Source organism: Trachypithecus francoisi, unplaced genomic scaffold (assembly GCF_009764315.1).
Source record: "Trachypithecus francoisi isolate TF-2019V2 unplaced genomic scaffold, Tfra_2.0 Lachesis_group3, whole genome shotgun sequence".
Taxonomy (NCBI): Eukaryota; Metazoa; Chordata; class Mammalia; order Primates; family Cercopithecidae; genus Trachypithecus; species Trachypithecus francoisi.
Window position 1 is genome coordinate 83381697 of NW_022681468.1, and position 14242 is coordinate 83395938.

Here is a 14242-nt window from a genome sequence, read left to right on the forward strand (position 1 = left end):
GTCTGGAGGGGTGTGGGGGTGTCTCTCTGCCCAGTCCTCTCTCCTTTAGAGGACCCAGCTCCTCTTAGATCTTCCCTTCCCTTCCCGCTGACCCAGAGCCTGGCTGGCAGCCCTGGAGTCATGGGCCCAGCTGGTGCCAGGAGCCCTGGAGAAAGGGAGGTGATGACAAGGGAGTCCGTGGCCCCCCTCCAAATGTGTGGGGTGCAGTCGTGGGCAGAGTGCTGCTCCTCTTCGGCCCTTGCCCCTAGTCCAGCGTCTCCTTAGCACCAACTTTCCTGGGTTCTGCCCAAACCTCCTTGAAGATTCCCCTTGGCTCCCTCCTGGCTGCTCCAACTCACATGTGCTGCTTTCGAATAAAGGAACTTGGAACCATAGAAACTGGGTCAGGCCCAACGGACAAATCGGGGTAGGGCCAGTGAAAGCAGAGTTTGCAGGTCTTTTGGAAGCTACAGGGCCCTCTGCTCTCCCCTCACCCGAACCTGACCTGGAGGTTCACTCAGTGGGACCTTGTGATCACTAAGGCACCTCCCAGGGTCCCCCGGCAGCCTCACTGGGGTGGATCAGGCAGGCCCAGGCACGTCAGAAGCACGGGACCCTGCCGTCTCCACCCTGAAATTCTCTCCGCTTGTTTTAATTTTTGTTTTTGTTTTTTAAACCAGTCACATTTAGCAGTGGGGGGTTTTATAAGCCCATCTTCTACCTCTTCCCCCTTTGTCTCTGGTCCTCCATTCCCATCTCTCCCCCTTGGCTCCAGAGAGCATCTTGTGATTCCAGAATCAGGGCCAAACAATTTCCTCGTGATGGGGAAACCGCACTCCAGCGCGGGAGCCCTAGGCTCCCCCTCCTCTTCTCTCTGGCAGTCCCCCCTCCCCAGGCTCCTCCACTGGCTCCAGCTGTGTTTTGCAAAACTCCCACTGGATAACATCTGTAATTGCCTCCAGATGTGGACCACAAAAACACAAAGGGGCCATGAGCTCATCTTTGAGTTCCTTGCCACCCGCACAGACCCTACCACCCTCAGATGCCCCTGACTTCCCCTGCCACCTTGTCAAGGTCCCCATCCCCTCTGGTAAGGGTGGTGGGGAGGTGGTGTCCAATTCCACTGAGACACACAGACTCTGCCAAACAGCTGTTGGCAGGGGAGGTGCAGGAGGCCAGGTGTAGGGTCAGGGTTCCTGGCAGACAGGAAGGTGGGGTACCCCTTCTGCCAAAGCAATCACACTAACCAGCCCTGAATAGCAGCTGGATAGACTGACTGGCATGATGGGGCCAGGACTCTGCAAGGCAGGCGGCGGAGGGAGTCTGGGCTAGAGCCCAGGGTGGGCTGGGTGGAGGCAGGAAGGGAAGGGGGGTGAAAAAAAGGGGCTGCTCTCCTCCAGCTGAGCTGACTCAGCACTGGGCTGATTCCTCCCTCCAGGCTGGTTTCAGAGGAAGGGTGGGTGGATAGCCTGGGAACCCTGTCTGGGGCAGGAGTTTCTAAGGAAAGAGGAAGCAAAGCCTTGTTATTCTGCCCTTCCAACCTGACCATCCTGGTTCTTCCGGACAATTAGGATGAGATCTCTGTTTGGCCAGAGACAGGCTGCCCCTAATAGGCACAGCAGCAACACCTATCTCTCTTTCTGCCTTGTTTCCTTCTGTCTCAGCAGCAGAGCCCCAGGCCTGGAAGAGGCTTCTTAGGTCCTGAGGGCTCGGAAGGACATGCCAGTGAGCCCAAGGCTGAATATGATCATGAGACTCCCCCTGCTTCAGGCAGAGACGCATGAGGAAACGGAGGGTCTGCGGGTGGGTCACAGGACAGGGTAATGCAATTTAGGAAGATTTTCCAAGTGGCCTTAGCTTGACCACTTCCTCTTGTCTCTGAGCCTTGGGTCTCAAGGCAGCCTTTTAAGCCAGGTGGTGGGAGAGTAGCTGAGCTCTGTCAGTCACCCCACTGCCCCCTATGGGTATGCCCTGCTCCCCAACTCTGGCCCCTGAATCCCTTTAGTCCACTAAGAATAAACACACTACTTTATGAAAAATGCCAAAGCCCCACCTCATGGAAAACGCTGCTCATGACGCGTGCCCTCGCCTCATCCAGCTCCTTTCACCCACAGCCCATCACCCTCTACAGAGCTCAGCCACACAAGGAATGTGAAACACAATTTATTCTTTGTGGAAAGGTTGAACAAGGCCAAAATTGTCCTTAGAGGGCACCGACCCAGCCCCGCCCTGCAGGTTCCTGGGGTCAGACACCTCTGCGCCCCCCACCCCCACCCCTCCCCATGCCCCTTGTTAACAAAAAGAAACGATTTGAATGGAATTCATATATAATAATTATAATAAAAATATACATTAAACAAAACAAAAAAACGAACAAGACAGAAATCTAGCCGAACTGCCAGCACCGTTCACCCCATTTCCCCCACCCTGTGCCCCACACCCCCAACATCCCTCTCCTCTTGCTCCCTCCACTGGGTCTCACTCTCCCAAGTCCCCGGTACCATGGCCACCACCTTTGGTGGCCCAAGGAGACTTCAATGGGTGGGCTGGGTGGGTGGGGCTGTGAGAGGGCAGGCCACTGGTGAGACAGGCTTGAGGGGTGCTGGCACCAGGGAAGCGCGGGCCCAGGGGAAGCGCAGGCCCAGCCTAAGCTAGCCCCAGCTCCTGCCCCTCACTGAGGTGGTGAGCAGGCCGGGACAGCGTGGCCAGCCAGGCCCTGTGGCCTCTCATGAAGCCCCTCATTCCTGGTTTGTGTGCCTTCTCTGCTCCTTTCTCTGGGCTGCCCCACCCTTCCCCTCCACGCTGCCTGGGCAGCAAGGACAGGACCAGAAGGAGCAAGTGTGCCTTCCTCAGGGCCCTTCCTGAGAGCTCCACAGCCCACCCTGTGGCCCCTGCTTGGCTTGGCCTGGCCTGCCCAGCCCCAGCCTTCCAATGCTGCTGCACGTCCTCATTTTCCTTTTTGGGCCCATCCTGCCCTCTCTGGCTGCTCTGCCTTTGGGCCTCAGCCCCAGCTGCCTGAGTTTGGGCAAGGTTCTTTCTCTGTGGCCTTCAGGCTCACCCCCAGGGCTCTGACCCGGGCCTCTCCCGCTGGCCCCACTCTACCTGACAGCTGCACCCCTGGTTTCAGCTTTTCTAACTGTGAAAGCCCCATCCAAGGCTAACATTCGAGAGGCATAGGGCTGCTAAGGGTTTCTTCTGTCCCTTTAGTCCCCAACGGCTCAGGCTCCTTCCTTGGAAGTTCCCTGGGGTAGGTGAGGCAGAGGCAGATCTCCGAGGAACTTGACTGACTAAGCAAGGAAGACCCTCTCTGAGTTTTCCTCCCAAGGTCTTAGGGTGGCTGGGCAGTCCCCACCCCCGCACACTGTCTCAGGGTCTCTACCCCAACAAGATTAGATTCCTTTTAGCCAGAAAGAGTAGTGAGAGGCTGCCAATTGGGTACACCTGGGGCTTTCAGGGCTGGAGTGCCCAGAGCCTCCTGAGGTCAGAGTTCAGAGGTTAAGGTATGTCAGGGGATGGAAAAGGAGCAGATGACCCCATTTGACCTTTACCAGCGAGGTCTGAGGGTCCTGCCTTCAAGTGCAGAGCCCCCAACACATTCAGATGGGGCTGGACAGACACAAAACTACAGGGTTCCGCTGAGGGGCAGAGGCTGGAAAGGGCCACCCTCCCACTCAGCCCTCAAGGGAGCCATCTAGGGAAGATGCAATGCCGGGGCAGCAGGGAGGGAGGCGGTCAGGGTGAGGGAGGCCAGCCAGGGGACAGAGAGAAGCAAGGACACTGCGGGGAGGGGGCTTGGGACGGTGGGGGCAGCCCACCCACCACCACCTGCTGCCACTGGCCTTCAGAGGCCAAGTCCTTGTGGTAGGAGTGGGCGGGCCGGCGGTGGGCGTCAGACCTTGTCCAGCAGGGAACGCTGGCAGTAGAGCAGTCGCCTGGGGGTCCCATGGCGTCTGAAGAAGAAGACTGCAAGGCCCACCGCCAGCACCAGGAGCAGCAGCAGCACGGGCAGTACCACGGCAGCTGCGCTCACCGCCCCGCTGCCCTCCTCGTCCACCTCAATGATGATCACCTCCGTCTCCTCCTCAGTCCCCTCATCCGGCCGGCCTCCCGATGGGCAGCCCATCCAGTCCCGCAGGGCTGACTTGGGGTAGCCCGGTTCTACCTTCAGCTTCTGGTTGTTGAATTTCCAGTATTTGTTCCCCTTGTAGAAGTAAGTGAAGACTGCAGGGGGTGGATCAGAAGGTGGTAAGGAAGGGAAGACCCAAAGAGAGGAGAGGAGCGAGGGAAGCTCTGTTAATGTGAGGGCAGCTGAGCTCCCCTCCACCTTCCTGAGCATCAGCTTCCTCAGCTGTAACATGGGGGTGCCTATAGGACCAGGTTGGAAGGTGGTGGGGATGAATGGGTACCACGTGTGGAAGCACCTAGCCCAGCGCCTGGTATGTGGTATTATCATCGCCATTGTTTTCCACACAGCACTCCCTCAGGCTTCCCTCCCACTCTTCCTCAACTCCCTATTCCCATCCTTCTCTCAGCGACACCTTCCCTTGCCCCTCTCACCTTCATCGCTGCCCATGAATGACCCTCTGGGAGACTCAGGGATCCCTTCCCAGACTTTGATGTTCTTGGGGTACTCGCTATCCACTGCCCTGAGCTCCTCGTTGAAACGGTAGTACCTGGGGAAGGGGAAAGGAAGGGCAGTGGCAGACACTGGGCATGTCCTCAGAGGGCAGCAAGACCCAGATCGAATCTACCAGTGGGCAAAGGATAGCTGTGGACAGGGTGGGGACAGGGGTTTTAAGTAATGAGGGCTTGCTGCTGAAAGTGGCGGAAGGTGGGGGTGGAAGGGAGGGTCCAGGCTGCAAGGAGCCACCAGCAGCCCTAATGACAGTGCCTGGCTGCTGGGGCGGAGGCACAGTGCTGGAGGCAGGAGGTGCCAAATGACCAGGTCTGAAATGACCCGGTCACATCCCACTCACACGGTGCCCAAAGGAGGCTGCCCATTTCTAGGCAACAGCAGAGGCTCAGCCAGCTCCTTCTCCAGGGAAGCATCTTGGGGGTAAAGTGCGTCTTTCTCCAGAACTGAGGGAATTTGGGGTGGTGGTGGTTTCTGAGGAAGGCCTGGGGTTAAGGAGTTGAGGTCTTACTTGTTTCCACGGAAGAAGTAGGTCTTTCCATTGGGCATCCAGAAGAGAGCAGCATCAATCTTGTCGGTAGGCAGCCCTCGGCCTAGCTCCTTAATGTGCTTGGGGTAGCCAGGTTCCAGGGACGCCTCATCAAACACCCAGTGCTTGTCTCCTGGGGAGGACAGGAGGGCAGCATCTGGGTTCAACGTAGGCTCTAGGGACTTTAGAGGAAATCAGCTCCTCTTGGGAGACCTTCCTCACTCCCAAAGACTAAAGTGGAGTGCTTGGCTACCTTTGAAGAAGACAAATTTGCCATCCTTCCTCTCATAGGCAGTGTTGATGGATGCAGGCAGGCCCCGCCAGAACTGGCCAATGGGCATTGGGTATCCATCCATCACTTGGTTGTTCCTCACCCGCCAGAACCAGCGCTCCTGGAAGTCAGTCAATGCAGGAAGATTCCATTACATCTTGCGACCTAGATCTCTGGTTCAGTCCCCAAAGCTCCCCCACTGCTTTTTGTTCCTCAATTTTAGTTTTCAGTCCAGCTGTTGTCACTTCCACCCAGCTGCCCTACCACAGAGGCCCCCTCCTTTTCTTTTGAGATGGAGTCTCGCACTATTGTCCAGGCTGGAGTGCAATGGCCCTATCTTGGCTCTCTGCAACCTCTGCCTCCCAGGTTCGCACGATTCTCCTGCCTTAGGCCTCCTGAGTAGCTCGGATTACAGGCACCCACCACCACACTCAGCAAATTTTTTGTAGTTTTAGTAGAGATGGGGTTTCACTATGTTGACCTCAGGAGATCCGCCTGCCTTGGCCTCTCAAAGTGCTAGGATTACAGGCATGAGCCACCACGCCCGGCCCATAGAACCCTTTCGTCTTCCAAACCAGCCCACCTCTTCTTCTCACCTTGAAGACAAACATCTCCCCTCGGAGCATGGCCACGGTGTCAAAGTTCCCATCACAGATGTTGGGCCCATAGGTGGGGTTTTTAGGCTTATCAGGAACAGAAGGCCGGGAGGTAGTCCTGGGTTGAGGGGGCATCTTGGTGGGGAACCCTGACTCACTCCCTGGGGCAGAAAACATGAGGGGCATTTCAGACTTAGGAGGAGAGAGGGGAGGGAAGGACAGACAGATGGGCAGACAGTACCCTTGGAAAGGTGTGGATGGGCTTCTAGGGGAGGCTGAAGCAACCAACTGGGAGGTGACAGAAAAGGTGGGCTCAAAAGTGGAGCTGATAGAGGCTATGTCAGATTGGCAGGAGGCGGTGGGGAGACTGCAAGGCATGAAACAGGGGAAATGCGTAGACCAGGAGGGGACAAGGAGCAGGGGAGGGAGCAGGCGTGGGTGTAGACTACTCACCATAAAGTTGCTGGATGCCCCGGCGGTCATCATCAGGCAGCACAAAGTTCTCTGTGTCCATCCACTGGTAAAACGGTGCCATGATGGCCGAGGGGTCACTGGAATGCTCGAGCCCTAGGGCATGGCCCAGCTCGTGCACAGCCACCAGGAAGATGTCATTTCCTGGAAGGATGGGGACAGTGATGATAGCAGCCTGAGTCCCTTCCTTCAGCCTCCCTGCTTCCCCACCAGCAGCTTTGGTTTCACCTCCAAGCCTGCTGCCCATGTTTTCAATCCAAAGTGACCAAATTCTGAGGTCCAGCTTTTTATCTGGCATTTAAGCACAAGCCAGTCAACAAGCTCCTCTGGGTGGAGGTGAGACAGTGCTTGGAAGCAGGACCCCCATCCCAGGAAGACCTGTGTTAAGGGAAGCCAAGGCCCTCTCTAGTCCCATTTGTCCCAGGAGCTAGACATGACATCAATTTGGAAAAGTGGGCGATAAGGATGCTTTGAAGTCTTTGACTGGAAAGCCAGTCAATGGGTGAGAGGAGGGACCAGATGTAAATAGCTCAAACAGGACTCCTGCTTTTGTCAGCAGTTAGACCAGAAGGTCTTTGTGGTCCCTTCTAGCCCCGAAATTTTAGAAGGAGGGAGGGGAACCACCCCTACAAATGACCGTTGGCTTTTTCCAGAGTAAGTCCCAGGGATACTTGGCTCACCATTCAGATCCTCATTCCCGACAGTCCAAGGTTCGGCAGAGTCAAAGTGGGTGTCCCCTCCAATGTTGGGGCCTGGGAAGTAGGCATGGGCCAGGAAGCCGCCCTCACCATCGAAGGGCGTGCTGTCACCATGGAAGCCCTCGGCAAAGAAGATCATGATGTCGGCCTGCTTCTCATGGCCCTCACGGATGTAGGCATAAGGCACCTCGCGGAAGCGCAGTGGTGTGGCACTCTCCCACACGCGGAATGCCTTGCGAATGGCCTCGTATGTGGCATACTCGCCCACCTTGGGGGTGTAATTCTGGATGCTGAGGTCCAGCCACGTGGGGAGAGGATGGGGTGTGTTAGGATAACGAGGGGCAACATTCTCCTTCCCTGCACTCTCCCAGGTCTGACTGTGCTGCCCAGCCACCTCTGCCTGACTCAACTCTTCCTGCTACCTCAGGCACGATGCCTCTGTCTCAAGAACAAGGGATCCTCAGGCTTTGGCTCTCTGGCACTGGGGTACACCCTTGATCGCTATACCTCTTTCCAGGATGAGAGCCATTTTCCTCCCCACTCCCAGGGATGCTTCCCAGGAACTGAGGGGAGTAGGGCAGGAGGTCTCTGAGTCTCTGCATAAGCACAATGGGTGGGGAATAATGACAAGATGTGAGAAAGGTTGCTTGCCTGCTGGACTCACCAGAAAGTGATTTCATTATGTTGCCATTTGAGACCCTGGATGGCATAGCGCTTCCTTCGAACATTGGCCTTGATCTCAGCCCCAAACTTGTCTGGAACACCACATCGGGGGCGCCTCATGGCCCTGGAGTGGGTTTGGGTGTGAGGATTGGGGTCAGTGCAATGTATGAAAGAGAAAGGTCTCCAGTGTCAGTGTTAGGTGAGACTTGCTGTATGTCAATGTGGGGAAAGGCCAAGGTTATGAGATCAGGGTGAACATGAGAGGGTCAGGATCAGCACGTGGGGATGAGGTATGGGGGGGCACAAGCCAGGCATTCAGGTAGGAACATCTCTGGCGCTGGCATTGTCAGTGGGTGCTAGGCAGAACTCCTGCCAGGGTCTAGCACTTACTTCATGGTGTCTGCATCAGCTTTGCCTGTTACTTGCAAGCCGTAAAACTTCTGCATGGCAGCGATGGCCGCTGAGAGTGACTGGGGTGAGCGCTGCGTGTGGGTACGTAGGTCCCCGGGAGGCAGGTAGCCATACTGCTGTAGCCAGGCCTGTAGGGAAAGGGGTATGGCTTAGAGCATCCCCACCTGGCCGATGGGGTGCCTCTACCTCCCCCACAATGCCCAGCATACAGCCTTGGCTTGGTGAGGAAAGGGCAGTGGGTTCCCAGCTTGGCTCCGCCAGCAGGTCTGGAGGAACTCCCAGGCTAGACCTGATCTCTGGCCCAGGCCCCAGTAGGGCTTGTCCCCTCGGGCCTATGGGCCCAAACAGGCTTTTGGCTGTAGCTCTCTTGAAAATGAGAGCGAGCCCTGGTGGTTTAATGGAGTTCTGAGATGTCTTCTCAGAGCTGGGATTCCTTCTAGCACTTTTCTCCTCCATGTCACTGTTCTTGCAGATATAGCATGTTCCACCTGGGAATGGGCTATGCCCATGATGGGTGGGGAGGGGTGTTGACAGGCTGAGTGAGCTCTACTATTGGGTTTGACATGAGGCCCTCCTGGGATGGGAGTGCCATGTCCCCAAGACCCTCACAGCTGAGATCTTTTTAGAAAGGAGGGCAGAAAAAGAGCTAGAGCTAAGGATGGCTACTACAAGGGGAAACTAGGAACTTGGGATGTGGTAAGAGGTGTGATTCAGCTGGAGCCAGGATCCTGCCACTGTCCTTATCCAAGCAGCATCTGACCTATGGCTTAGAACCTAAAGGCCTATTTAAGATTCTTAGCAGAGGCCGGGCGCAGTGGCTCACACCTGTAATCCCAGCACTTTGGGAGGCCAAGGCAGGTGGATCATGAGGTCAGGAGATCGAGACCATCCTGGCTTACACAGTGAAACCCCGTCTCTACTAAAAATACAAAAAAAAATTAGCGGGGCGTGGTGGCGGGCGCCTATACTCACAGCTACTCGGGAAGCTGAGGCAGGAGAATGGCATGAACCCAGGAGGCGGAGCTTGCAGTGAGCTGAGATTGCGCCACTGCACTCCAGCCTGGGTGACAGAGCGAGACTCCGTCTCAAAAAAAAAAAAAAAAAAAAAAAAAAAAAAATTCTCAGCAGAGGAAGTGGGAGATAGGGGTGGAGGAGACTTGGTGACTGTATTTTATTTCAGGTATGTTGTGAATTGGTCATAATATAAAGGCTGGCATATCGCCTTAAATTAATGTTAGGTTTTGGTGTTTGATTAAAAGGTTCACACACTGCAAAGTCCTGTTGAGGAGAAAGTCAGCCTTTATTGTAAGAACGATGGAGTATTTTCCTAAAGACTCCAAGTAGAACAAGCCAGGCTGGGCGTGGTGGCTGACGCCTGTAATCCTAACAGTTTGGGAGGCCAAGGCGGTCAGATCACCTGAGGTCAGGAGTTTGAGACCAGCCTAGCCAACATGGCGAAACTCTGTCTACTAAAAATACAAAAATTAGCCGCGCATGGTGGTGGGCACCTGTAATCCCAGCTACTCGGGAAGCTGAGGTAGGAGAATCGCTGAACCTGGGAGGCCAAGGTTGCAGTGAACCAAGATCGCGCCGCTGCACTCAGCCTGGGTGACAGAGTGAGACTCTCTCTCAAAACAAAACAAAAAAGTAAAACAAGCCAAGTTATATATGAAATATGAAGATGCTTGGATTCTTTTATGGGGAGAAGACACCACCCAGATAGCTCTAGTCCCTGCTCCAGTTTTGCTTTCTTAGGGAGTTCGGGAAGGGGCTGTAGGTTGCCCAGGACAGGACCTTGGAGGCGAGATGGGGGAGGCTGCTGTTGGGTGCTGCATCTTCTATCCAAGGTCATCAGTATGGACTGCCACATGGCCCTTCACCTCTGGCTCAGGCCCTGGTGATGGGGCAGCAGTCTTGCATGGGGACTGGGGGTGACTCAAGAGCAGCTGACTGGGGACCTGAGCCCACAGGGGCAAGAATTGCAACATGGTTCTGGGAAGTGATCCCCCAAGGCTGATGGGAGCTAGAACCCGAGATGTAAACAACCCAGCCTTTTCCCAGCCAACAGTCTTGGCTAGAACAACCCTAGCACCACCTAGCTCTGAGGCTCTGAGAGCCCCTCCTCAGGGGTAGAGGAAGGAGTGACATTTAACCTCTGGTATACCAGAGGGGAGCCAAGCAGGGCACACCAGTCCCGGGCTGCTCTCAGGGAGCTGCAGGCTTGCCCTGACCTGTTCTGGCTGATGCTACAGCCAGTGCCTGGGGAGGCCTGCTGTGGCCTGTGCCTAAATATGCAGGAAACGTCTTTTGCCCCTAGCCTCACCTGCAGGATAAATACACCCCAGGCTTATGACCCTTGGTTGGGGAGCAGCTGCTTCAGGACTTGGGGAAGGACGGGACTGGTCTACTTCTGATGCTGGAAGGCAGGAGGACTGAGGCCAGGCCCCCTCAACCCTCAGAGAGCAAAGCTGAGAGAATTCACCTAAAGCAGAACGACAGAAGGGAGGGCAGCACAGAGATGGGGAGAATCCACCTCCAGGAGCTCTAGGGGAAATCCCCTCTGGAATCTTTCAAGAAGCTAGGTGGGTCTAAATATTCATACCCACAACCTCCACCCCATACCCTAGGGAGAAAAATGAAGGCTCAGTCAAGTGAAGGACTTCCCTGGAGTCAAGAGAGCTGCAAGGCCTGGAAAGGAAGTGCCCCCATCCCTCTCCTCCTCCCAGGCCTAGGCAAGTTTCTCTCCTCACAGAGACTATGAGGTCGAAACCACAGAAGAGAGGACTCTTGTGTCTGCGGCTGGGTGGGAGGAAGGGCTCAGCGCCAGACGGGCCATGGGGAGGAGAGGGCTGTCCTGGAGCTGGTGCAGGACTCTGGAGGCCTGGTGGGAGGGACCCAGCTGCATGAGGCCTGCACCACCCCAGCTTTCCCTCCACATTGGCCTGGAGTAAAAAGCAACTATGTTGGGTCAAAGAACTCAGCTGGTTGGCTTTGTCTTTGTGAATGAGAGAGATGTAAGGTATCCCCTAGGAGAAAGTCAAGGGAACACCTCCCATCTTGGCTTACGAGTCCAGTGGAGGGTGGGGGGACCTCCAGCTCCGCAGTAGGCCCTGGATCCTAGCCTCTGGGGCTGCTCCTCCCTCCCTTCCAGGGCCCAGAAGCAAATGGTGGTTCTGGCACTGGATCCGCCCATGACCCACTTAAAACGGAGCCAGGGCTGCCGCCCCTCCCCTGGGGACCCAGCAGAGCAGGGGAAGGAAAAAAGGCAAGGCAGTGAAGTTGGCGGTGGCCAGCTCCCCAGATGCCCAGGCTCGTTTTCTTAGGGGCGCTCCCTTTCAGGTCTCAGAGGACTCTAGGCCTGGGAAGAGGACGATTCCTCCCGGACAGTCAGAATCAGCCTCCAGCACTAGGGCAGGTTTTTTACTCTCCCTGGTGTCTGAGCACTCCACGTTTCGTCTTCCACCCCCATTCCTGGGGCCATACTTTTCCAGTCGGCCCTAGACCCTTTCAGGGACAGAGAGAGAAGAGAATATTCTTTCCAAAGAGTTTTCTCCGGGGTGGGACTAGGGCGGAGAAGCCAAACCCAGATCCCATCCCCCTTCTGGGGCCCTTCCTGGCCCCTCCCGACCGCACCCAGGCCCTTGCCAGGCTGAGTGGGTTGAGATGGCCCAAAATAAGAAGCTCATTAAATCCGTCTCCCACCTTCACCCCAAAATAAGAGAGAGAGAGGAAAAACCTCCTCAGACAACTCCCACGCAGCTTCCTCTGGGGCCCGGTGGGCCACCGTCTGGGCTGGGGTGGGGGTGGGGGGCGCCCGAGCCAGCCGAGACGTGTGAGGGCACCCCGGGCCAGACCCTCTCCCCACTCCCCGAGCGACGCCCCCAGGCTCCCTGCAATTAACACAGAAAAACAATTAACAACAAAAAGGGCCTGAAGGCGCCGACGCGGGTGGGGATAGTGGAAGGCAGCGACCCGGCCGATCGCCCGGCTCACAAGGAGAGCTTTGTGTGGACGGAAACGCGGCCAGCGCGCCGGCGCTGCGACCCTCGACGCCAGGGATGCGGGTAGGGGGACAGCGGGGTCCTCTCGGGGAGACGGGGGCTGTGGCCCTGGACGTTCGGCCGTCCACCCTCGACCCCCATCTGGCCGCAGACGCGTCCGCTGAGGGCCTGGGCCGCCCGGGGAGGCCGAAGCGCCCATCGGAGGGCACGCCGGCGGGAGAGCGCTGGAGAGCTGGAAAGTCGAAGAAACAACAAACTCTCGCGCATGACGAGGAGCCGGGACAGCGCGGGGTTTGAGCAGAGTCCAAATGTTTACCAGGCGGTTCCAGAGCTGAACGCAGAGCCCAAGGGAATTGGGGAAGGGGGAGTCTGCCCGAGTTGTAAAGTTCTTCCAAGGACTGGGAAAAAAGAAGGAATGGGAAAGAGAGTCGGCGGCGCAGGGGGTGGGGGCAGCTGGTTGGAAGCGGGCAAAAGTTGGATCGATCTGGAAGTTTGGAGACGAAGAGGAAAAAGAAAAGGAGGGGGAATCCTGCAGGCCCGAACAGCCGAGATCCCAAGAGCCCTCCTCTCCGAATAGAGGCTGTCCCCTTGGAGACCCCCGGGCTCGCCTCCCGGCGGGCGAGACTCCAGGAAGGGCCGGGAAGCTCACTTACTTCGGGGCTGAAGGTGCTGCTTTGGGCCGAGCCGAGGGAGGCGAGCGCGGTGCCGAGCGTGAGCAGGGGGAGCAGGAGACAACGGGAGGGTCTTGGGGCGGGAGACATGGTCCGAGACCACCGGGTCAGCCGGGCAGTGTGGGCTCCGCGGCGGGGCCCACGCCCTGGGGTCGCACCGCCACTCCCTCGGGGCGCCTTTGTCTTCGGTAGGCACTGAACTTTAATTCCTAGAGCGCTGTCGGCTTGGAATTAAGGGGATTGTTCCTGAAAGTGCCCGTTTGCTCTTCTCCTCTTTTCCGGTTTTTGATCTTTCTTCTGCTTAGTCGGCGAACTGGGGTCTGGATCCCTCTCACTCTCTCCTCTGGTCCCTCCCTTTTCCCGCAGCCTCTCCTCCGTCCCCGCCCCAGTGCCCTCCTTTCCTGGTTGGGGACGTGGTTGTTTTAGCCTGAATCCAATTACAACCAAGAACTGGAAAAAAAAAAAAAAAAAAAAAAAACAACCAAAAACCCTCTAAGTTGCCTTTTTGTGGTGCAGGCTGCCATCTGCAGGGGTTGAGGCCACGGTGGACAGCAGGGGGCTGTAGAGGACCCAGGGGACGGGATGTGGGAGACTTTCTCCCCATAAGCATATTCTGAGTGGCTTGATTCCTCTGGTATTCAGCATTTGTCTCACCTCAGGGTGGAAATTATTGGGGGCTACGTGGCTAGGGGCAACAAGGAGCTCAAAGTGTGGGATAGTGGTGGTGGTGGGGTCTTCTTCCATGCTCATGAGACCGGCATAGGGAGAAGGCCAGTTTACTAATAGTTGGGGGGTCATCTTCTGGGCCCTATAGACAACTGTCTATGGTCCTCCCTCCGCTGCCAAAAATTCCAAACTATAACCCAACTACCAACAACAAACCCCACAACCATACTGGATCTGTGGCTCCAACCTTGTAGAAAGACAAAGGTGATTCCTTTATTGTCATTTGTAATGTGGCTGCACCTTTAATTGGAAATCGCTGAGAGGAAAAGGGTACAAGGCCATGGGATCTGGGGGAAAGCAAATCAAGCTGGGTGAAATTATTGTAAAAGAAGGGATTGGGAGTTGGGACTCTGGGGTTTAGTTCCACCTCTACACTGAAAAAGGAGGCAAGAGTAAAATCTCCGTTAGGGACTTACTGGACTCAGAACAAAAGATGGAGGTATGTAGGAAAGGAAGAGGGCAGGATAAAGCTGACCGTGAGAAAGGGAGACAGATAAGAGTCAGGAACTAGACAGATGTGGAAAAGCAGCACAACAGAAGCAGGAAAAGTGTGGGAGACAGAAAATTCGACTATCAGCAAAATCTAAGATCCA

General features: G+C 56.1%; 1 protein-coding gene across 1 annotated transcript; it reads right to left on the reverse strand.

Moving 5' to 3' along the window:
* Window positions 1-2289: 2289 nt before the first annotated feature.
* On the reverse strand, window positions 2290-13295 carry MMP14 (matrix metallopeptidase 14). The gene is made up of 10 exons (XM_033188607.1): window positions 12906-13295; window positions 8231-8379; window positions 7842-7964; window positions 7160-7467; window positions 6462-6623; window positions 6009-6169; window positions 5395-5533; window positions 5124-5274; window positions 4537-4652; window positions 2290-4200 (listed from the first exon to the last, which is right to left on the reverse strand). The coding sequence occupies exons 1-10, from the start codon at window positions 13011-13013 to the stop codon at window positions 3869-3871; spliced, it is 1749 nt and encodes a 582-aa protein (XP_033044498.1). The 5' UTR covers window positions 13014-13295; the 3' UTR covers window positions 2290-3868.
* Between the last annotated feature and the right edge of the window lie 947 nt (window positions 13296-14242).

What these genes read in the sequence shown, in the direction of transcription:
- MMP14 (XM_033188607.1), bottom strand. Translation starts at nt 13,013, where the DNA reads ATGTCTCCCGCCCCAAGACCCTCCCGTTGTCTCCTGCTCCCCCTGCTC. An exon ending in GGGCATCCAGCAACTTTATG is followed by an intron (nt 6,170 to 6,461) that starts GTGAGTAGTCTA and finishes TTTCTGCCCCAG; the next exon opens with GGAGTGAGTCAGGGTTCCCC. An exon ending in TACTTCTTCCGTGGAAACAA is followed by an intron (nt 4,653 to 5,123) that starts GTAAGACCTCAA and finishes CCCCTTCCCCAG; the next exon opens with GTACTACCGTTTCAACGAGG.